Consider the following 24,411-nt stretch of genomic DNA (forward strand, 5'->3'; position numbering starts at 1 on the left):
CATGAATGGCTGAGTAGTGAAGCTGTTCATGTTTAGGCTGCAGGATGTTCACCCAGGATGAAGCACTGCTGGGCCCTTGGCTGCTCTGAGCCGCTCCAGGCAAACCAGAAGAACCTGAAATACTCTTTCCCTTTGATCTGTGCAATGAGGACAGGGATGAGAGCTGGATCCAGCAAAGGTAGAAATCCCTGTCTCCTACTGAATGTGACAGGGATAGTTGGCTTCTGGGCTGCCCCTCTGACATTAGGTGGTTGAGAGAAGCATCCCTCTTGAAGCAGCCCCATGAAGGAAAGAGCAGGGGAGGTTTATTGGCACCCACAGAGCTGGCTGTGTCAAACACAGAGAAGCCCAGCCAAGAGCGGTGGAAATGTGAGATACCTTCTCCAGCCCTGGCCTGCCAGCTCTTGAGCTGGTGCAGGCAGGCTCTGGGGAGGCAACTTTTTGTCTTTGGTTACATGTGGAGGTAGGGATGGCAGAATACAGGCTCTGAGCAGTTGCCATGGTTGAGCTGGGATGGAGTTTGCTCCAAGTAGAGGGAATGCATTGATCAGAGTTGTGTCACCATCAGAGGAAGTCTCAAGGGGCTGGTAACAGAATCAGATGCCTCTGCTCCAGGAGATGCCACCAGGCAGAGCAGTGTGAGCCATGCAGACCTGCTTGTCTGATACTGCTGCAGCTGCTGTCAAGGAGGTAAAAGCGTTGGTTTCTACTCTGGGAGGGCTGGGCTGGACGGGACAATGTCAGCTCGCCCAGCAGAATTTAGTATGCATCCTCTCACTGCCACTCTGCCTTCCCTCCTTGCAATGACAGTTGCACTGGTAATTAACAGTGATGTTATAATTGAAGCCAAGCAATTTCTTGCAATCAGATTTTATTTTTGTCATGTAGGCTAACAATAAAATGTGCTGCCCCACTGGAGACCTGAAACATTAACAATTACTGTGCTAAGTAAAGCAAGGCTGATATGAAAGAGCGGGGAAGGCTGTTTGTCAGACGCTGTTGTCAAGAATGCTGCGTGCTATCCCTCTTGTGCAGGGACCTCAGCACCAGGAGGATGGGGATTTCTGGAGGGAGACTGAAATGAGGATTTTTCTCAACCCATTTTTTGGCCACTGCCTTCTCAGATGGTGTTCTAAGCGGCTCAGAATAAAATAACCTGGCCTTGGCAAATGGGGGAGCTCTTCTTGACTGGACTCTTTCTTTGCCTGGCTCTTTGGCTCTGTTCTTTGGCTGACTTTGTATTTTTGAGTGTTTCATATCCTCCCCAACCCAGCCTCGCTGTAATGCCTTCTGTGTCCATGGGATCCCGCTGTGTCAGTGGAAGGGGTTGTAGTGTTTGGCTGCTCCTACCCTGCCTTCTGCATCTGGAGTAGTTCACAGGATATCTCCTATCATGGCCACACAGCTGCATCTGTGAAGGGACTTCTCCCCAGGCCCTTAGGTGGCATTTCAGAAGCAAGGAAGAAGGCACCTGGAAGGGCTCTGCGCTGCTCTAACCAGCAGTTGCTGCAGCCCAGGGCTGGGGTGGACATTCAAACTTGCTGTGCCCTTCTGAACACCTGAGGGGTTGGAGAAAAGCTGGAGGCCAGGGGGAGACAAGTTGATGGGAAAGACTGGAAATAGGTTCTCTGAGCCCTGGCAGCATGTGGGGTGGAGGGGGAGCAGTCCTGGGCTCCCGCTTTCTGCCTCTTGCTCCCTTTGGGTGATTCTTAAGGCAGGGCCACTACCAGGGCACTGGAGAAGGGAAACATATGGGTGCTGGGTAACGGCGCAGGTTGGAAATGGCAGCGTGTCTTAGGAAAATGTAAGAAACTCTATTTTGTGGTGGATTGAGGGTGTAAAAAAGGGTTTTGCCTTTTAATAATTTTTTTGGCCAGCACCATGAGGTTGTAACTTCTTTCCAGAACGCATTTGGCTGTAGGTGTGGAAAATAGGACCTTTATAGTCAGCTGAAGCAATCAGTTGCAATGGTGGTTGTAGATGATCAGTTTCATTCTCAGCTGCTCTTTCCCCTGCTGCAGTTGGTTGGACTCGGCTGTAGTGAGGCAGGCATGCAAGTGTGGCCAGACCTTCTTGCAGGAGGCATAGCAAGGCTCTCCTTGTTTTCCGTTGGCTTTGGCTCATACCTTTGATGCAGAGGGATAGACTTGCGTGCTTGAGTTGGCCGAAAACTGCCTGGCCGCTATTCAGCAGGCAGATGAAAACTGGCCTCCTTATGCAATGTATACACAGGTGGTGGTGGGAAATATGAAAAACATCTTGCTGGGTAGGTAGAGGCGGAGACCCAGTGTGTGGGCCTTCTCCTTGTGCCAGAGCTTACTGTGGGAGCAGAGCTGGGCTGGGCTAGGGCTGTTTAGGCTGTAGGGGTGCAGTGAGTAGTCATTCAGGGATCATGGTGAGCAATCATCTGGTGAGTGCCCCCTGAGAGCTGACAGCATCAGCCTACCCCCTGTGCTGGGGACAAAGGTGTCCTTCTCTCCCCTGGCACCATCCTCTAACCTAACAGCTCTGGGTAACTGCCCCGCCTGCCGCATGTTCGGCTGGATGCAAAAGGCTTGTGCCTTCTAATTTTAATGAGTTGTAGTGCTTGCAGCCCAGCTCTGAGGCTCAAACTGCCAGAAGGAGAGAAAACTGGGAGAGGCCATTTTTTGCAACAAGTTTTTCTCTGAGCTCTGTTTGATTTTGGAAGGGGGAGGAAAAGGTATAGGACTTGACAGCATACAAGTAAAGCAGGCACAAAGCATCTGGGCAAAATGCAGTGATAGAGGGATGGCAACATCGTCCAGAGCCTGAAGTCCTGAGAAGTCAAGACCATCAAAGCCGCTGGCTGGCCTGAGAGAGCACTGGCTCAGAGCAGGGTCTGTCCTGTGCAGTGGATCCCGTGCAGCAGGGACAAAGGTGCTGCTGCCTCCTCAGGGAATCAAGCCTGGAGGCTCCCTGCTGAGCCCTGCTCCTTTCATGTGCCCCATGCCTAGAGATTGTAAAAGGTGGAAGCTTTCAGTTTGGCCAAATCACAAGTATGTAGCATGCCACGTCTTTGTTTCTAATAGCCGAGAAGCTGCTGTTCCCCGGCTCTGTGCTTTCGGTGGTCTTGCCAGCATGCACAGCGTGAGTGGTGGGATGAAGCCATTCCCCCACCGTGTACCCAGCTGCATGCCGGGCAAGCTTTGGCCAGTGATGGGCAGCGGTGCTAAATAACTAATCCTTCTTTCTTGAGGCAGAGCTGCTTGCTGAATGCAGGCTCTGGAATGCCATGCTAATGGCTTAACCACACCATTTCTTTGCGCCGTCCTTGAAAAAAGAGACAAAATTGGCATTAATTCTTTCTTGGCATTTATAGAGCACTTAAAAACCACCAGAGCCCTAGCTGGCATGGAGATTGAGGACCGCAGTGAGGTCATTGGGAGAGAAGTGAGATCTGCCCATTGGTTTTGTGACGACGCAGTATTCGGCTGAGCTGAGAGAGGCTATGCATAAGCATCAAAAATTTCAGAGAAACCAGAGCATCTTCCAGCCTTTTCTTTTGATCTAAAAATATGTATAAACTGTTCGGTATCTTAAGGCAATCTTAAGTGGCTGGTGAGTTCAGGGAATCTGTATTTGCTTCCTAGGGGAATTTCACTGTTCACTGGAATACTTGCTGTCAGCCACAATTTCCATTGCTATATTGGCTTTATTTATGTCACCTTGGCTGCAGTTGTCAATGTGAATGTTTCTGCTATTCCAACCGGAATAAAGTCTTTTGTATGCTCAGCCAAAAGGGCTGGCTCTGGGGAATGTTCCTGAAAATGCATATGTAGGCATGTGCATCCAGGCAGAGACAGTCTGGATTTTATGAGCTGGTAATGGCAGAGCAAGAGGATGCGACACATGGCTTCTTCTGGAGCTCCTCCACTGCAGTACAGAGGGGCAGGGGAAGGGCCTTGTCTGAACTCATCTTCTCTGCAGTTCTAAAACTCTGCTTCATCTTTGCCTTTGATGTGCTTCCTCTTATCTCTTTCGGCTCAATTTAGAGTAGCTCAGAGAATGTGTAGATCTAATTTTAGATGAACCCACTTCTGGCCTGAGATTTCACACGTTTGGTCTTCACAGGAATGCACGGCTCCCCATGAGAGCTGGCCTGCGCTGTACGGTGGGTGGCTCGGGTAATTGGTGCTGCTGCACGCCGGTGCTTCTTAATTCTCAGTTGCTAGTTTGAATCCAGCCCAAGGTGTTTTTGATGCCAGGCTTTGATAGTTAGCAGGACTCGGCGAACAGCGCGTTGGCCGATTGACTCTGCTAGCAGAGAAGTGTTTCCTTCCCAGACACCCCAGGGCCAGAGCACTAATTCAACATTTCTTTGTGGCAGCAATTTAGGGACTAAGGTGGAAAATTTCTCCCTCCTTGGTAAATGTAGTTCCAGGTCAGGAAATGAGGATTTTTTGGTAGGGTGATGTGGATTAAGTGCTGTGTTACTGCTCCTCACATCTCTCTGCTGTGGAGGAAGAGATCTTCAAGGTTGCCCTGGAGGGTGACAGAAGTAGAGATGTGTACTGGAGACTTGATATCTAATCTAGATCTAATAATGCTGCATGTTGACCTTGGCCCTCCCACCAGTGCAGTGCATGACATCAACCAGCATTTTTAAATTAGATGTTTGGATAGACCATGTGTGGGTCTAATTTGGCATAGGAAAACTTTCCTTTCTGAGGGCAGACACAGCATTTTAAGAAAACATATCCCAAAACTTGGTGTTATCTAATGATAGTGCAAAAAAGTATTGTGGTACCAGGCACCATTAAGTTACTGGCTGCACTTCTGATCTGAGCCCTGATGTTGAATCAGGAGAGAACCTTTTACCGCTGCCTGTGTGCATAGTGAAGTGGAGGATCTCTGAGGTGTTCAGAAGAGGCCAAGCATGGCGCAGCTGCTGAAATGGATGTGCTGCCTGCAGTTTCCGTGGGAATGGAGTTAGGCACTACTCAACGCTATTGGAAGTGCTTTCCCTGATTTGGTCAGATTAACTGATGTGGCTCATTAGACCTAAATCTGCCACTGAATAACAGCAAAAACCCACAAGTGAGGAAGAGAACGCAGGTGCAGGATATGCAGATGTAATATAGTTTTTAGAAAGAAAAAAATCCTAACCATAAGTTACATAAGTGTTATGTATTTATGGTGATCAGTCGGCTTTGTGATGGTTGCTTTGTGCTTGAGCAACTTGCTGTATTTTTCATGCATTTCTTGTAGCCTGATGGAAGACCTTGGGTTTTATGCATGGGGTTATTAAAATTCCCTAGCAAGCAATTTTGATTTGGCTGAATAAGCAGAGGTAAAATGCTGGTGTGGAAATGGACAAATGTTGCATGCCCATCCCTGTTATTATTTAATCCTCAAATAGTTATTTATACAGATAAGTCAAGTTGTGGTATCTCTTTATATACGGGTGTTGTGGTTTAACCCCACCTGGCAACTAAGGACCACACAGCCAGTCACTCACCTCCCTCACAGTGGGATGGGGGAGAGAATCGGAAGGGTAAAAGTGAGAAAACTTGTGGGCTGAGATAAAGACAGTTTAATAGGTAAAGCAAAAGCTGCACACGCAAGCAAAGCAAAACAAGGAATTCATTCACCACTTCCCATGGGCAGGCAGGTGTTCAGCCATCTCCAGGACAGCAGGGCTCCATCACATGTAACAGTTACTTGGGAAGACAAACGCCATCACTCTGGACATCCTCCCCTTCCTTCTTCTTCCCCCAGCTTTATCTGCTGAGCATGCCATCGTATGATCTGGAATATCCCTTTGGTCAGTTGGGGTCAGCTGTCCCAGCTGTGTCCCCTCCCAACTTCTTGTGCACCCCCAGCCTACTCGCTGGTGGGGAGGTGTGAGGAGCAGAAAAGGCCTTGAGGTTGTGTAAGCACTGCTCAGCAGTAACGAAAACATTTCCGCATTATCAACATTGTTTTCAGCACAAATCCAAAACATAGCCCCTAGCTACTATGAAGAAAATTAACTCTATCCCAGCCAAAACCAGCACAACAGGAATGAAAAAAATGGCCTGTGTTGAGATGAAAATTTCTTTCCAGGCTTTGTCACACAGAGGTTTGCCTGAGACTTTGCTGGCTACTCCAGCTGTGGAGAGAGTATTTCCACCAAATGGTGTCATGTCACAAGATGTCTTCATCATGCAACAGCATTTTTAAGGTCAATTGGTTTTGGCTGCCCTATTGTTGAAGAGGTAACAGGTGTCTACAGGTGAGGCACAGCCCTTGTCTTTGTTAATATTTCATCTCCAAGCAAAAGATGTGCTTTCTTGGCCATTAGTGTCACTAGAATTCACATCTCCTTAAGAAATTACTCCCTTCTGTATCCATGGGATCCTTGAACTGCTAGAGACACAGTGTGTGTGCAAAAATGTTGAAGCCTGTGCTGAATGTAACTTCAAGCACTCCCACCTGGGGCTAGGAATGTGTTACATCTTGTAGGCTAAACAGTGTTGGGAATGTCATTGCCCAGCAGTGAGACCTCCAGGAGAACCAGCTTCTGAAGCTGTCCTCAGAATGATGGCAGTAGAAGAGCTAAAATTTTTCCACGATAGCAACTGAAAGCTGAAGACGCCACTCAAGGAAGAGCTCCCTGAGCAGATACCAAATAACGCTGCAGGTTGGTTGTGAGCGGGGCTTTGGGTCAGGGGGCTGGCAAGAAGCGGCCGTGGGCAGAGGCTGTGACAGAGAGCTGGGGAGAAAGGCAACCACAGCCAGAAACCAGATGGACTCCAACAGGAGGTTCAAACAGGGTGTGGTTTTGTGGCTGGAGTATGCAGATTTCTTCTACCCCGTTTCTCACCACAGTGAGGCAGTGGATGTTTTTCTGGTCAGTGTTTCATTGCTGCTTTGCTGCCTTGCTTTGCTGGCTTGTGATCTTTCCGTCTGCCAGAGCCCCTGCTGAGTGGGATGCGTGGGGAGACAGAGGAAGTGCTTGGCGGTCTGCAGAAGGATCTGGCAGCCCCAGCTGGGGGTCCCCTACCTGCTGATTTGAGGCCATGGGAACAGCAGCTTCCAAAATCTGTGTTAGGGCTATAGCTGTCAGTGATACTGGCCAGTCCTAGGAGAGAGTGATGCTTGTGCAGCTTGTTCTGAGCTCTCTGTGCTGGGCTGTGCACCAGCGTAGGAGTAAATGGGGCTAACGTCCTCAGAACGAGACATAAAACCAAGGCCCTGACCCTTGGTGGCTATCTTGATCCAAGATCTGTCACCTTCATGGTAAGAGCAAGTGTGATAACAACTCTGAGACAGCCTCCAGCCTTGATAACTACTTTCCACATACTCTGTGCAAAATGCCACATCTTGGAAGTCCACCAGTGTGCAGGCACTGCTAGTGCAACAGTAACTGAGCTGTATTGTCTTTTTTCCCCCCTTTTTCTTTTCTTTTTTTTTTTCTTTTTTTTCTTTTGTCTCCTCTGAATAGCAACTCCTCTTACCCCTGTTGGGAAGAAGGATTGAGTTAGGTGAGCCACTGTTCTGATGTCCTAAGGCATATCATCTCTCTTGTTTGGAGTGGCGAGCACTTTCCCCCACCTGTTTTTCCTCATTGTTGGTACTGGTGAGACAGAGGTGTTCTGGGAGTTCCTGTCCTGCTTCCTGGCACTTCATGTAGTACATTCTCATGCTGACTGACCTACCTAAGGTTTGTAATCACTTGACTTAAAACTGAGTCAATGATTTGCTGCCCCAGGACCAGAAAAACATTTGTTGCATTTTGTAACATGCAAAAAAGCTCAAATGTTCACAAAGCTTGCCTAGCCCCAAAGTCTGGAAAATGAGGCTGTGGTGGGATCTGTGCTTGGTACAACTCACCTAGACCAGACTGCGAGGATGACAGCTCTAGAGGCTTGTGTCGGGTTCAGAGTAGTCACCTTGCTAGGGTTGAATGTAGTATCCAAATCCCTCAGTTCTGCAAGGGACTATGAGGTTTTTAGCCACATATGAGAGATGCCAGCAGTGGGACTGTCAAGGGCTGATTGCCTTCCCAGCTCCCAGCCCTGCTATCCCTCCTCTCCTCGCCACCCCTGCATAGGCAGGGATTGCAGGCACTGGGTGTGAGTCAGTGCCAGGCTCCGCGTGTCGCCACCCCACGGGAACAGTTCTGTGACATTATTCTCTGTTTTAAAGATGTTTTATATATTGACGGTAGCACCGTTGTGAATGTGCAATTGATTTTGTTTCACCGCTACTGTTTTTATGTCTGATGTTTTGTCCCTCAGAGGTAATTGCGATTTGCTCCATGTAACTGGGTTATTTTTGACATTGGTAACGTGTGGATAGTTGCTATCCAACACAGTGTTTCCTTGTAATCTTTGCCTAAGAAGAATGTCTAGACATCTCATCTCTTTCAGGAGCCAGCATTGTCTATTCAGACATGCAGAGTGAACCCAGTGCTTGTTGGGCTTATTGTTTCAGTTGATTTGGATTTTTTATAATCAGATAGAAGTCAAAAGCAATCTGGAATCTGCTGGGTTCAAAAACAGTAAAAATATATATATATATATATATATATAATGTTTCTAATGTGGTCCCAGGTTTCAGAAATGGAAGAGGTTGTAATTTTGTTATTCAGCATACAAAAGAATTTAAATTTTGGGGGGCAGAGATCTGCTCCAATTTAAGCAACCACTTAGAGCAGAGGATGATTTCCTGATGTCTGTGAAGTAGCTACAGACTGTGGCAGTATCTGCCCATATCTTCATAAGAGGTCAGTCCCCTGGACACTCAGGCTTTCAGAAGAGTTTGACACTGGGTATAGTAAAGGTTTTCTGGAAATCCAGCCATGGCGATAATGAGCTGTTCTGAAAAAGATGTCTCAAATGTTTTATGCTGTTGATCTCCCATCCCATCCATTTTTAAATGATTTGCCTGGTGTAGTTTTCATTGCTTCTCTCCGACAGCGAGATGATACCTCTGTGCCTGCTGTTTAAAATCACACTGATGTCTTGCCGCCTTATCATATTGCACACTGAGAATACTTTATGAGCTGTTGGTGATCCTCCTTGCAGGCTCCCACTTCCTGAAGCATCTCATCTTCGTCTGCAGTTACCACCCCCTGAACTACATTACTTTGCTTTTTATATCCAGGCAGATCTTTATTCGAGCCTTACTTTCCCTGTTTCTCCATGGATCCTTTTGTGTTTCTTAGCTGTCTCACTGCTGCTCCAAATTTAGCATCATCTGCAGTTGTAATTAATATGCTGTTTGCCTTTGTTTCAGGTCATTAATAAGGAAGGATGTTGAATAAAAATCTTCTGCTTATTGATTCTGGCATGTTCCCATAAATAGCATCTGTGCACAGGCACAGTGTACTTGGAAACCTAGCAACCCGCCGGCTCCCCGTTTGCACGGTAGTTTAACCTCATGTATCTTGTCTCTTGCATCCTTTTCCTGTCCCCCTGCGCTGGTTTTCTCTTTTGTCCTTTTGCACAGGCTTACTTACTCTTCCTCTTTGTTCCCACTCTGAAATGCTTCTCCCACTGCTCCAGGTCAGAAGCATTTTGCTTATGCTGTGCTCTATTGAGTGAGCTCGTGGTTGGAAATGCTCCTGTCAGACCTTATGCTTCTGCAGGGCTCCAGTGGGGAGAGCGTGCTGCTTGCCCAGGGGAGTGATGTGTTGGGGCCCCACTCACCATGGAGGCATTTCACACCAGTTTACTCCGTTAATGCATGGTTTGTGTATTGCAGAGCTTGCAGGGAGGGTGTTGGAGACGATGGAAAAAGGTAGTAAAATTCCTAGGTTTGAGAGTAATTCTGCCTTGAGGTCTTGAGAAGGAGTAGGAAGAAAAAAGGAGGAAGCCACTTAAAACCTCTGCTCTGCTGGATTTAATCATCCTTCTTTGAAACAAATCCTGGCTTACTGTCCAGTCAAAGGCAGCTCTGGGCTTGGCGTTTGAGTTTTGCAGAGCCCAGAGCTCTTGTCACAGGCTCTGCTGTTTCAGGTACTTGCACCCAGGTCTCGGACTTCTCCCAGACTTGCAGCAAGCCCTAAACCTCCCTGCAGAGTTTTGGCTGTTAATTGGGATGGCAGTTAGAGCTGTTGACTGGGGACACTTGTTTTGTATGTGTTGGGGGTAGAGCCCTGGCAGAGGGCTCTGGCTGGTGCTGCAGCCCAGCTGCCTGTGCTCAGGGATCCAGCTGCTGGGGTGATGAGATCAGAGCTACCTCCTGGGCCTTTCTGCACAGCTGTGGGCACCCTCCCGGCTGCGAGGGGCACCTGGATGGGCATAGCTGAGGATGCCTGTGGGCACGTCTCTGACCATTACCGTAGAAGGACGTCCAGAGGCTACGTTTCTAGAGAATTGTCCTGAAGCCAGCATGCTCAGAGAAATGGGAGAAAAGTGGGTTTGACTAAAGCTAAAGCTCCTGTAATTATTGCTTTGAGCAGAGAGCGATTCAAAGCAAACCATAGCCAGCTGAAATCCTCTAAAACTATGTAAACTTGGGTTCCACCACCTGTCCAGGCCAAGCTAGCTATTGCTCTGGGGAGCAGCAGGCATGGCTCACAGCATTCCCACACTATCCTAGGGGCTAGGGAAGATAATTTAGCTCTTGTTCTGAGTAAATTCTTGAAAGCAACAGTAGCAGAAGCAGGAGAAAAGGCCCAAGGGGGCCCTGCAGACCTGTGGAGCTCCTTGCCATGCAGTGCCACAATATCCAGAAGGTGCAGAGGTATGTGAGGATGACAGGTGCCCAATAACATGGGTATCTGCATTAACAGAGTAGATCTGAACTCTCACACCGAACATGGTAATTGGATCTGATGCTGAGAAGGAGCTGCTTTTGAGTCCGTGTGTGGCAGGAGAACCCTACTGCAGGCGTAAGGCAGACCGCAGAGCCATGGAGTCAGCACCGGGATGCATTCCCAGCCCAGTGGCACACTTCAGCTCCATGCCAGGAAGATGGCTCCCTGCCAGTGGCTCAGTGAAGCAGATGCTCCATGCTGCCTTCAGTCCATGAGTGAGGCAAAACTGAATAAACGATCAGAAAATGGCTTGAAAGGATCTTCCTCCCCTCCCTCTGGCTCTACTATGAAACTGTGAGCTGCACAGCTCTAGCTTGCTTTTCACAACACCAGAAATACCAGCCTTAAACCCACTGTCTTTCACGGATCTGTTCATTGGCTGCTGTGTTTCCTCTCTCATCCCAGGTCTCTCCAGACAGCTTTCTCTGCTGTGTTAGCTTTTGCTTTTTCATTTTTTTCTCTTGGAAGTCCCCATTCTACTCTTTTTTTCTTTTTCTTTTTTTTTCCTCCTCCTTTCTTTTCCTTTGGCATTAGCATGACAACCTTTTGTCAGGTGGCTTCAGAGCTCCTTGCTCAAGCTGCTGTACTGTTGGTGGAACTTGCAGGCACTGGCTCTCTTAGATGCTGGCGCTGCCTGCCTGGCAGCTCTGTGTGCTCTGTCCCCAGGCTGGTGGCTAGCGAGTCCTCACCCAGCCCTTTTCTAGCTCCATCTTCCTTATACCTCAAGCACCTCTTATTTTACAAGCAGCCCTCTCTGTGCAGTTGATGCTGGGGCTGGCTTGGCCTCCCAGTGAGGACAGCCCCATGGAAATGCCTGTTGGCCTCATAGCTGGGCATCTTGGGGAGGTGGGGATGCTGCCAGCTTGCTGTTCTTCCTTCACATCCATCATCAGTGGCTGCTGACAACCGCCTCCACCATGCTCCAACACAGCCCTCTCCCAAGTTGTGCTCCTGCCAGCCCTGCAGCACCACTTGAGGGGAGGAAAAGCAATATATTATTCCTCCTCAACAAGATGGTCATCTGTGCTCTGAATTCCTCCGGTACTTGTAGTGGCCTGTGATCGTGTGTGAAGCCAATATACATGGATAGCACAGCTCAGTCTTCAGTCTATAGGTTAAGTTTGAAATGCTGTGGTTTCCTTGTGAGTGTGATTTTGCTTTGGTAAGTCAGCCTGGCTGCAGAGTTAGCTCACTAGAACATGCAGAAGGCTAATCTGGCTATTTTAGCCGCTTCCTCTTTGTTCATTAAGTATCTTGCTAAATTAAAAAGAACTGTATTGTTAACCGTTTGGATTCTAGGCTGTTTATTGGTACTTTTCTTGTGTTTTTCTTTTTTTCCCCTTTTTCTGCAATAACTGTGTTTTTACTCTTTATTGCTTAGGAGACCTGTTTAGTTACAGGTCTAATGGAGTTTGCAGTATAAGGGGAAATTGCTATTAACTGAGCTGCTTTGCTCCACAGTGTAGTCCTTTTGTGTTTCAAGGAGATGTTCACCCCCCCACATGCTCCCCACCCCCCGAAAATGAGCCAGGTAGGTAAGCAGTGGCTCTCTTCTCATGTAGTTACTGTAGCTGTGCATAATTAATGTAAAATCAAACGGTTTATAGTCTGATTTTTGGTTTGAGTTCATAATTTATTCTGCAAAGGAAAGCTTGAGACCTAACCTTGCACAGCAAATATTTGTCATCCTGGCTATTTATACATTGGGAATTAGTGGCCAAGTAATATTTTCAGGCACCCTAATTCCTGTAAGAACCACAGAAGCCTGATATCACTGTACAGTGCATATGTCTGACAGGATTTGTTTCTGCTCTGGTCACCAAACTCCTGAGTAATGTTGGTTGTTTGTTTCTGAGAATGTTTTAGCCCTCAGGATTTATATTAGGAAATTTCCTGCTGTTATGATTTGTCCTCTGCAAAGCCAAAAAGTAGGCAAGTTGTGTGAGTATAAGCCCCAGCCATTTCAGCTTGATCAGTGTGGTAGTGGCTGAGGCTGGCAAGTCCCTGGAGGGCTGCAGAAGGCAGGACATCAGAGCTTGTGGTTGTAGCCCTGGGAAAGTCCTATTTGATCAGGGCAGCATGTTTCTGGGAGGCTCTGGTGGTATTTCATCAGTCTGGCGCTCATTCTTGGTTGGCCTTCCTGGGAAGTGTGAATTGAGAATGATGCTGGGAGAAGGCCTGGACTGGGAGGTGCTGTTCAAAGGTATGGACACAGGGTAGCATGTAGACCCTAAGGCAGCCCCCAGACTCCCAAAATACTGCTGCAGTGCTGGTGGTGCAGAGTGGGTTGAATGAAAGGGTCTCTGTTAAGCCAAGCTCTGCAAGAGCTGAATCATCAAGTGGCATAAATCCCTTGTATTTATTGCAGCTATTCCATGTGGTCTGTATGTTACCTAACACTCTGCCTCTTTCTTGCACTGGACAGAGAAGTAAAGCAAAATCGGCCTTAATGTTGCATATGTCTCATTCTACCCACTTATCTCTAATTCTTGTTTTAAGCAACGGATCATGATTAAGATGGCAGGATGCCTTGAGAAGCACTTGGTCAACTAAATGATCTGTTGTTTTGAAGTGGGAGAAAAGCCACTCTTTGTGCTTTAAGGAAGCAAAGAGACTGCTGAAGATGGGAGATTTTAGCCCCTGTGACTAGCATGAGGTTAACCAGCCCACAGACGATATGTTCTTGTAATGATTCAGGACTATAACATCAGTAATCTTAGCTGCATAATGTCAGCATTCTATGTGTCACAGATCTGTTTCCACAATTACAGTAATTTGAATTATTTGGAAGGCCTTAGTGATGTTTCTGCACAGCTCAACAGCATGTTCAGAAAATGGCAGGATAGGTTTTCCCTAATTTCATGGAAGTCTGAGTCCTTGCACTGACAAGGCGTGTGCAAGAACTGCAAGACTGCAGTGGAGACTGAAGAGTCAGTTGTAGTGTCGGCATTTTTACTGATCTGAGAGTAATCTGTAAACTCAATAAAATCTGTAAATAATGTGCAGAGAATGCATAATTTTCAGTTAATTTCTGTACCTCCCTTCAGGAAGGAGGCAGAACTCTGAATTTGGGGATAGACTTCAGTGCAGTGGTCATAACTGCACAGATGAGCCTTTTTTGGGAGTAGCATGAACACTGCAGGCTGCTGAAAAGGAGAATTGCCTCTTCAGTGGTGGTGTCCAAAGCGGATTTTACAGATGCGTCATCTTTATCAGGACCATTCTGACTCCATTTGTCTGTTGCATTTTGTGAGAAAGGGTTTGGCTGGCTGTGCCAGAGATGACAGGAATTTGGGTCATGTACATAATGTGAAACAGTTTGGGTAAATCTGTTTTTGATGGATCCACCAGCGGAGTGGATAAGGTACATTTACTCCTTCAGTCCACAGGGGTGACAATCACCGTGATATATGGTTGCCGTTATTTTACCAAATATCTTTCTCTTATATTTTCTCTTAGATGCTGTAATTTCAAGCATTGTGAGTTTGGAGTTGATAGAGGGACACAGTAGACATGGACCTACATACACATATTTTTGTTTTCTTTTTGCAAAGATAGATGTTTGACATTACATACTGGGAGAAGCTGATTGTGAATTCCTTTCTAGCCACTGCATGTCTAACAGAGTTCCCTGCTGGACACACTGTTGTGCAGACCCAAGTAGAAAATCCCCTTTTGGGGATAGAGTTTTCCTCTTTGTTCCAGTAACTCTATTTAGGTATTTTAAAGACGCTGTTTTAACCAAAACAAGCCTCTGTGCATAGGGTGGCAGGGAGCCCTGGCTAAACAGCACGTTGCTGCAGACCATGCAAGCTCATTTGAGGTTGTTCTGTAATATTCTTATTGTTTGAATCCACTCTTGTTTCTAATTTTACACTTGTAAAAGAGTCTATACTCTTTAGGCACAGAATGAGAAATCAACATCTATGGGAGGAAGACATAAGAGTCTATATCATGGCAGCTGGGTAGCTTGAATGTGAGTAGTTTTAAGCAGTCCAGTTTATTTGGGACTTTTATAATACTTTCCTCCTAGTGGTTCCCTTTTTCCCTCTGGTCTCTCTTCAAAAGGAGGAGCAGCTCTAATGCACTGTTCTTCTAACCCTTTCCCATAGTGTCCTCTTTTGTTGCAAGTCAAAGCAACTCAGGCAATGGATCATCCATCACACAGGAATTCAGAGACAGTAGAGACAAAAACAGCTAGCACATCAAAGGAGAAGCAATCGGTGGACAGATGCATGGCTTGAGCAGGCAGGCCCAGGTCCTACAGTCTTGTTCTGCTGCCCCAGTCAGCCATTCCCTCTGCCCCTGGAAATGCAGGGTTAACCTGCCAGAGCATGTGTGAGCATGGCCCCTGCTGGAAGGAGAACCAGAGATGTACCGATGCTGTGATGGTGTTTGGTGGGGGTATTATTTTAAGCATGGGGCGTACATTTCGGGACGCATGTGCTTGGGCTATGTGTCTAGCCTGGAGCCAATGTGGTCAGTAAGGAACAGACCTGCTCCTGTGGTGTGTTGGCCATCTGAAAAAATGCTCAAAACAAGTTTACTTGGCCAACTTTTTAATTAAGGGAAGGAAAAGCAGTTCCTGAAACTGAGGGAGATGGTGAGTTCTCCAATTCCTGGTGCATTTTTATTACTGAGTCATGAGCTCCTGATGATAAGAGAAGTTTTTATTGTGGAAACTGTGACACAGCTCGTATCTGTAGGGGTGGGATGTGATGCTTTTAAACTAGTTGACAGATCAAACTGGAGCAAAGACCTGTCTGAAGGAGGCTGGCAGTGTCCTGCTAGAAGAGTGATTGCTACTCCACTGACATGAGTAATGAACTTCGAGTCCACTGTACTTGGCGAAGGCACACTGCATGAACATGTCACGACACAGTGCTTCAGTGTGCCAAACTCTCCTGAACAGCACACTGGCTAAATGGGGAGGGGTGGGAAGTGGAACAACATGTCCCTGGGGCCATGGGGCAGAGGTAGGCTGAGAACCTCACCTCCTGTCTGCCCAGCCTCATCTCCTGAGCGACCCTGCAGGTGTCGGCAGGCAGGTGCAAGGATCATCTTTACATCAAAGAAAGTAAAAATAATGGCAGTTGGGTCCTGGCACATCCTGTGTTTTGATTTTGTGTCTTTCAGCATATTTCTGTTTCCTGATGACAGCCCTGGGTGTGACGGCTGGTGCGCATCGCCTGTGGAGCCACCGTTCCTACAAAGCCAAGCTGCCTTTGCGGATCTTTCTGGCTGCAGCTAACTCCATGGCTTTCCAGGTGGGGTTGTGGTCGCCTGTTCAGATTCTTGGCCTCCAGGCAGCTTCCTCTCCTGTGTAGGGATGCCCTCAGCTTAGAGACAGCAAAAGAAAAAAAAATACATAGCAGAAAGACATTTGCTGATAACACTCTGGCTCAGGTGATGCAGAGCCCCACTCACCACCCATATAACAGTATGCATTAGACAGTCCAGAAGCAATAGTTACTTAAGGACCAAGTTGAACGTGCCCAGATCAGGGGCTCAGCACTCCAGGAGCCTATCTGTGGCGCAGGTCAGGCCCCACACTTCATCAGCCAATGTGGAAACTTTTTTAAGGGTCAACTTGACGCAAATACGTCTGCATAATCAAGTGTCTTTGTCCATCCAGGCAGTTGGAGATTTTGGCATGCCCAGAAAGGAGAGCAATCTTAATTTATCTCTGTTTTATGCAGAATTTTACACCAGTATGATTCAATTACAATTGCAAAGAAGCGTGTTACTAGCTCTGTACTTACTGATAGACCATCTTAGACTTCAAAAACGTTTGTGTAACACCCAGCTGGTGGTAGGAGTTAGCCCAGAACCAGGATCTTCTTGGTGTGAATTTAGTTAGTCCTTTTGATGTTCAAAATAGAGATATGAACCTGTACCAACATTAAACTTACTGAGCTTGGCTGCCGTAACGTCTTGTGGCACCGATTACCACGTGCGTGTTGTGCCTTGAGTTTTCAGCTTTTTCCCTTCAGTCTTTTTGGTTGACTTCTCATTCATGTACCTTGACAGAGGATGAAGAGAGTCCCTTTATCCACTTCTGTACTATTCATTTATCATCTTTGATTTATCTTTTTTTTTTTTTTTAAGGTGAAAAGAATTAATCTTGTTAATCCCTCTAGACATTACAAAGAGCACAATGCTTGAATATGGGAATGTGTCCATTTTGACTGTAACCTTCCTTTATTCTGAGCCATATTCCAGCTGCTTTGTGCTGCTCGATTCCTTGCAATGCTTTACAAGCCCTTTGCTCAGCATGTTAAACAACTGTTTTGAGTTTTGAGAGCCCCCTTGGTACTGTCCTCCTGTTATACAGCTAATCTTGCCTCTTACCTTTCATCAGTAATTTAAATGAATGTGTTGAGCTGGTTGCAGTGAGCCTGCATGTTGGGATTTCATTGCATTCTGCTCCCCTGTTGCTATGGATTTTGCTCTCAGCTGCGTTGGCCTCATTACTGCTTTTGGCTGAGGACACGGTGTGATTCTGAGGCAGGGCAGTACTTCAAAGTAGTTTCAAGCCACCTTTGAGCCCTTCGTATCAGAAAGAAAACTAAAGGCCAAATCACCCGCTCTTAAGTTTTAAGTAGTCTGAAGCCTCCTCCTAATTACCGTGACATCCATTGCCTGCTAAAGGCTGTTCACCACCACAAGCAGACAGTGAATGAGTTTTCAGGTCCATCTCCCTCATGTTGGCTTTTGGAGGAAGAGGTAGCATTGGAGATACCTACAGCATCCCTGGATGCTGAATATTGAGGAAATATTCAGACTTCTTGGAGGGCAGGGGAAGTTCTGCTGAAGAGTTTTAACTTGATACATGTGCTGTGACATGCTGTACTTCCTCTGAAACACCGTCAGATGCAGCCGGTTTTGCCCGGTGCATTTTTTTATGATTGGAGCATGCTGAGCTGTGTTTCTTCTCTCCATCTAGAGTGAAGCTCTCACAGTTTTGAAAGACTGTGCTTCTTGCTGTCACATGTCTGTTGCAGAAATAGGTAATACCTGGCTTATGTCTACTTGATCTCATGGTGTTTAAGTTTCAGCATCTCAGTTGGGATGTGCTGGTGTCTCCTCTGCTAACTGCATTGTACCGTTGCTCCTGGCCACCTCTGAAAAACAAGCTGTGTTGTTCAGCTGAGGTTGTGCTGTGAGTGTTTGCACACAGCAACAGTGGTTTTATGGAAATTTGTGTCAGCACACTGAGGCTGTTACATAGCCCAATTTGTTGTCACATTTTGGTCTGCAGGTTTATTAAGGGACCTGTTAATGAAACCTCATGTCTGCATTACCGTCACAGCACGATGCTGTTGCTCTCTGCTTTGGAAGCGATTTCATTCCTGTGTTTACCTGAAACTTGATCAAGGGTGACGTGTTCCTGAAAAATGGTTGCTATTAATATGCTCGGAGCATATTTACATGTGCTATGCTCCAGTTCTTAGTGTATTTGTTGCCCACAGTTCTGGCCTCTGGCCTTGATTTCCTCTTAGCATTTGTGGTTTTTAATTAGATGCAATTCAGTTGTTTTACAGCTTCCTAACCCTTTCATCTAGGGAATCATGTTTTTTGCCAGCCCTGCAGGTGTTTGCTGTGTTATGAAGAGCCAAGTTAATTTCTCACAGTATCATTGCTTTGACCTGGTTATCTGCTGTCCCACAAATAATTTTATCAAGTGCTCTTGTGACAAACTGATCAATAGTCTCACTTGAAAAATTAACTTCTTGTTAAAAGGACCTTTTCTAGGTGTGCTTCTTGCATAACCCTGTTTTATTTTTAAATTACTTAATCTTGGCCTTTTGGCATTTTCCAGTCGTCTTGATATTCCCACTGAAGCCACTTGAAGCAGTGTAGAGGCTTTCATTCCCTTTGATTTCTTTGCAGGAAAAAAATGAGAAGGCAGCAAGGTAAAGATCTCCCCTTGTTCTCACTGTGAAGTTTGGTGATTTCTTTGCTTCACTCAGTTTACTTTGTTCTCTTGTGCAATGGGATAGTTAAGGTGTGACATACTGGACTGCGGGTGAGGGGCTGATCTTTAAGGCCTCCTCTCAGCTTAGATGAGTCAGTGCTGCAGAAGAATGTTCCCCTCATCCCCAGCCCACTCCCAGCATCACTGTGGCCATGATGTGACAACAGTACAGGGCTGAGCACAACTGAATGCAGTGGAGCTGGGATCTTTCCAGGGCTTTTGTTCTTCACTTGTCCCTTGTGGGCTTTTGCAGACAGAGAGCATCTTTGTAAGGTTGAAATTGGACACGGAGGCATCTGAGCTGGATTCTTTAGCTGCTCTTTGCAGTTGTTTCTGGAGTCCCCTCAGCAGCACAGGTGGCATCAGTGCTTTCTCTCAGATGCTGGCAGCTGAGAGAAGGAGCAATGATTTCTGCAATGCTTTCAGCATACAGCTTTTGTCTCTCAAAATATAGATATACACAGTTGTCATTAGCTTGAGCTTACTGTGTCCTGCAGTATATTCAGCGCTATGATGGCTGCCGCACTGCAGTTACTTCACAGACACCACAGATGGTTTGCTCAGTTCTGCTGGGAGCAAAACTGCTGTGGTCAGTGGTTGTGGGTGCTGCTGCTGTTCCTAAAAGTAACCCAAGCCCGTCCTTCTTTTGGGTATTACTGCTTGGGTACCTCCCTGGCTGTGCAAAGATGGAAATAGCAGAGGAAAGCACAGTCCGCTAAGCACTCTCTGATTAAAGTTCACACTGTTGTGGATCTGTGCATTAACTAACATTTCCATGTTTTGGTTCTGGTGTTTGGCAATTCAATTCATAGATGAGAGTGTGGCCTGTGTTTTGCAAGTGTTGTAGATACCTACAATGCCCTGCACTAATAGCTTGGCACCACTGCAAAAACCCCAAGTTTAGTCCAATAGCCAGTGCATCCTGCAGAGCAAACTGGGAGGCTGAAATCACTTTGGCTGAGTAAACTCAGGAACTCTCACTTATGCATCCAAGTCTGAAATTGCAGTCCATCCCTTCCTCCCTGCAATCCACATAATCCCATTTACCACCATAAGGCATTTCAGTCACCCATATCAGCTGACAGCTTGAGCAGAGACAGGACTGAACTTACTTTGTATCTGATTTGGATCCAATGCTGAGCTGGTATTATGGGTCTGAGACTTTTATTCCAGCCTGGCTGCAAAGGCGAGACTTGATTTTCCATAAAATAGCCACATCTCCTTTTTTTATCTTAATCATAGAATCCTAGAATGGTTTGGGTTGGAAGGGACCTTAAAGATCATCTAGTTCCAGCCCCCCTGCCATGGGCAGGGACACCTTCCACTAGATCAGGTTGTTCAAAGCCCCATACAACCTGGCCTTGAACAATTCCAGGGATGGGGAATCCACAACTTCTCTGGGCAACCTGTTCCAGTGTCTCACCACCCTCACAGTAAGGAATTTCTTCCTAATACCTAATCTAAATCAACCCTCTTTCAGTTTAAAACCACTACCCCTCTTTCTATTACTACACTTCCTGGTAAAGAGTCCCTTCCCGTCTTTCCTGTAGGCCCCCTTTTAAGTACTGGAAGGCTGTGCTCTTGTACACATCCCTGCAAACAGCAGTAATTTAAATGGAGGTGCCAGTTTTACTGTGGAAGATGCATCCCTCCAAAAGGCTGAGAAAGTTCAGCTCCTGTTCAGGTCAGGAGAAGTGTCCATCCTCGGACAGCAATCACCCAGGGAGGACACAGAAGCAGGGCAGACTGATGATGGTAGCTCCCAAGAGGCTGTTGGCTTCCAGCCATCTCCAGCCCTGGGACGTGTCCAATCTGTGTCACCAGTTCCCAGAGGATGTCCCATTCTTTGTGGGCACTGAGAGAAGCAATGTGATGGGCTGGCTGGCTGCAAAGCTGGTGTCCCTCAGGATGTCTTTAGTTGATAACCTTTTTTGAGGAGCATCAGAGAGGGGCTTGTTGCTGTTACTGTGTGGGGAAGGAGCTGGTGGTGGTGCTGCTCTAGCAGCACCTGCCTCTCTCCTCTCACCCCGCCATGCTTTCTTGTGCAGAACGACATCTACGAGTGGAGCCGAGACCACCGTGTGCACCACAAGTACTCGGAGACAGACGCGGACCCGCACAACGCCCGCCGTGGCTTCTTCTTCTCCCACATTGGCTGGCTGTTCATGCGCAAGCACCGGGACGTCATAGAGAAGGGGAGGAAACTGGATTTCACTGACCTGCTGGATGACCCTGTTGTCAGGTTCCAAAGAAAGTAAGTGGGAGTGCTGGGCCCTTGTGTGAGGCGGGGTGGAGAGGTACCTCCACCTGGTTGTCTGGTTGTGGCTCATTCCTTATTTTTCTTTCCCTTTTCTCCCTGAAGATATCCCTGCCACCTTGATTGCAGGCATTAGGGCTACTGTCCCTCTGGCCCGCACTATTGCCATGTGGCAGTGAGCCCTGTCCCTCTGCGTTTCCAAAAAGCCAGGGCTGGCTGTGAAAACAACCACAGCAGCAGTTGCTGGGATCTTGGCCTTCTGCTTTGATTGTTGGAGCAAATGCTGTAAGCGCTAGCTACTTTAATCCAGAAGTGCACATTTCACTCTGCAAACTCGTCTTTGGCACTTGTGGGCCCGCACAGACCAAGCACTTCCTCTCCCAAGACTGTCATTTTTCCCAGGATTAATTATTTCCCTTGAGAATTAGCACAGACCTAGTTCAGTTTGCTACACACTCTGCGAGAGGTGGAGATTGAGTGACGTGCTTTGTCCTCTATGTGAGTACCTGTATTTTAGGCACAAGAAGACTTCTCTCCCTGCAAGCATTTGGTCCAGGTAATTCCGCAAACCACATAAGCTCATTTCTGAGTGTTTTGTGGGTGAGGGGAGCAGTCAGTTGAGTCCAGAAATCAGTTTCTTTTTTGCGTTAGAGAAATCCATGTGCTAGCAGAATTACCCCTGCATTGGAAGAGCTCCAGGAGTGAGGAATTCACTGCCCTCCACGTATTTTTGCTTTTACTGGTTCCTCAGTTGGTGGTGCCTGTTTGCGAAGGCTACCTTGCAGTTTGCTGCAGCTTCTCTTGGTTGTGTTATTAACTTTTCCAGGACAAAAGCATCCCGCAAGAAGCAGGCTTTACTGCTTTGGTTATGCTGCAAATGTTTTATTGTGAAGAAGTATGTTTCTGCAGGGAAGTTACGTCCTAGCAAATGTCTCTGCTCTGGATTTGAATTTAGGACTTTGAGTTTACCTTCCCATATCTGGGAAGAAAAATACAGGGTTCTCCTTTCTGTAAGGTTGAAGTGTTGGGGTTTTTGACAGCATGGAAAACCTGGCAGGTCAGATCAGTAAGAATCATAATAAACCCTTCTTTGTCACGTTTCGTTTTAAGGCCAGATTGTTAGCTTTGCTGAATTTAGTGGTGCTGATGTGCTGTGGATGAGGTGCCACTCAATCAGTTTAAAACCACATCACTTCATCTGAAATCACAGTACTGCTCTAGGCGTGACTGACAGCCAAATTTATCCCCTGTGAATAACAGAGCAATAATCCTGCATGTGATGTGAAAGAGGGGCTCACAGGTGAAGTGTCTTCATGACAAAGTTTTCATGTGACAAAAGCAACGCTGTTCCCCAAAACATGTATTGAGACATTGGTTCCCTTGAACTCCAGTTAAGGAGGTTTCTCATTCCAGGGTGGATGATTCAATCAAAGGGAGACAGAGAAAATCTAGTCAGGTGCTCATTCAGATGTGAGATCTCATGTCTTCATCAGAGACTTCAGTCTGGGCTTCTTGCATCGCACAGAATGGTTTTAACTGGTTCCTGATAAGCTGTACCTGATAATTTTATTTTATTTTCCCGGAGCTGGAGAGGCTTTGAACTTTGAAGGAGTTTCCTGGACTGGAAAATATTTTTCTCCTCCAGCTTTACTTAAATCCTGGCCTTGAAGTGTTGAGGTTTGCAAACCTTATCCACAGCCTGGTTCAGAAGTCAGTCAGATGAGTGGGAAATTATTTGTTATCTTTGGTGGAGCGAAGAATGGGGACTTTTCCTTTGGAGAGCCTTGGCTCAGGTAAGTGAAGATAGAGTTCTGTGAGAGATCTGAAGAGATGCTGTCTTTTTACCATTGTTGGTGTTGCTGGAGAGCTGCACATCTCCTTCTGGAGCCCAGCATGTGAGGCACAACCTCCTAACAACAACAAAAAATATCAAAGAACTTGCACAGCAAGAATTTTATTTCATACACAAGATGATCAAAACTAGCTGGTGTATTATAGATGAGAACTATGTGCATGGAAACTTTCTTCCTTCCAAAAATACTACTAATATTAACATTTTTCCAGCCCTCTCTGGGTTTTAATTGAAAATTGTTTGTTTGTTTTTGTCAAACCAAAGTGACAGTTCCTCCTATCTGAAAAAAAATACAGCAAATGGAAAGTTTTAATAACTGTTTAACAAATCCAAACTCTGTTCTTCCTCATCCCTTCCACAAACCTCAACAAAAGCAAGGGTCTGTTTTAAACCCGTCATATGGGCACAAATAAGATGGGTCTTACGTTGCGTTTCTTTTCTTTTCTTTATGCACCCTTCAAAATCCTGTCACCTCAGCCTACCGCTCCAGTTTCTTGTGGCAGCTTGCTTTGATGATGATACCCTTGGGATCCCTGTGGGCTGGGCTACAGGGAGGTGGAAGGGCTCAATGGGGAAATGGGGCCTTGTTTCCTGTCGAGGTGGGGACACACTGTAGGTGGCTCCCAAGCTGCACTGTCTTGCTGCTCTCCGCTTCTGAGCGCCCTTAGCCCGTTCTCCATATAGCCTCATTTATTTCCTATCTCGCTTTTGGCTTTGCCTCCCCACTTCTTGCTGAGCTGCTCCCTTTCTCCACTTGCCTTGGATTAATTCCCCCAGCACAATTTTTCTCTTTGTTTCTCCTGCTATGGTCTCTGCTCTTCACCTCTGTGCTCCCTGCATCCTATGCACTCTCTTCCCCGCCTTGTCTGCGCGTGGGGCTTTAGCTGTAGTACAAAGTTTTCCTGTTTGTTCTCGGACTGTTCGGCTTCCTCTCTCCCCGTTTTGCACTGCACGCTGATTTTGTCCAGTATACAGAGGAGTGGCAGGGCTTGTGCCAGCCAGTGGGCTGGGAGAGTAGCAGTAATCCTGGCCCCCAGGCCAAGATGCATTTCTCCTCACCCTTGGCAGGGTGCTCACAGTCTCTTGGAAGCTGCTTTGGGTCTGCTGCTGCTGTTGGAGCTCACGCAGCAGCAGTGGTATAGAAAGGAGCTGCTCTTGCCCTGTGCCACAGGTTCCTTTCTGATCTGAGCACGGGGGAAGTCTTTGCCCGCTCTTAGCAGTGAACATGTTTCAGACAGCTCCACTGATGCCACACCAAGCCCTAGGCTTTTCCAGTCCCAGAGCCGGACCCTAGGTGCAGGTTGTGCAGCCAAGTCTGTGATTCCCCAGGTTTAAAGGTGCTCAACGTGGGAGGTTTGCTTTGGGACTGGGTCTCAGCTGTTCAGCTCCAGTGTTATCTGCTGCTTCGGGGTTTCGGGTTGTCTTGGCGTTTTGAATTGCACTTGGAAAAATTATGTCATGATTGTGGATGTCTGAAATGTTCCCTGCTGCCCTGGTTATGGGGCCAGCCCAGGTTGTGCCAGGTGCTTCTGGCAGAGCTGTGTCTCCAGAGATCC

At 46.9% G+C, this 24,411-nt stretch overlaps 1 protein-coding gene across 1 annotated transcript in view; it reads left to right on the top strand.

The window, feature by feature from the left end:
• SCD5 (stearoyl-CoA desaturase 5) overlaps positions 1-24,411 on the top strand; it is a 33,682-nt gene that overhangs the window by 6,875 nt on the left and 2,396 nt on the right. Inside the window, exons 2-3 of the mRNA XM_049815273.1 lie at positions 15,905-16,035; positions 20,795-21,000. Coding sequence (XP_049671230.1) covers positions 15,905-16,035; positions 20,795-21,000 — 337 coding nt within the window. The remainder of the gene's footprint in view (positions 1-15,904; positions 16,036-20,794; positions 21,001-24,411) is intronic.

This window comes from Accipiter gentilis, chromosome 12, assembly GCF_929443795.1.
Source record: "Accipiter gentilis chromosome 12, bAccGen1.1, whole genome shotgun sequence".
NCBI classification, from domain to species: Eukaryota; Metazoa; Chordata; class Aves; order Accipitriformes; family Accipitridae; genus Astur; species Astur gentilis.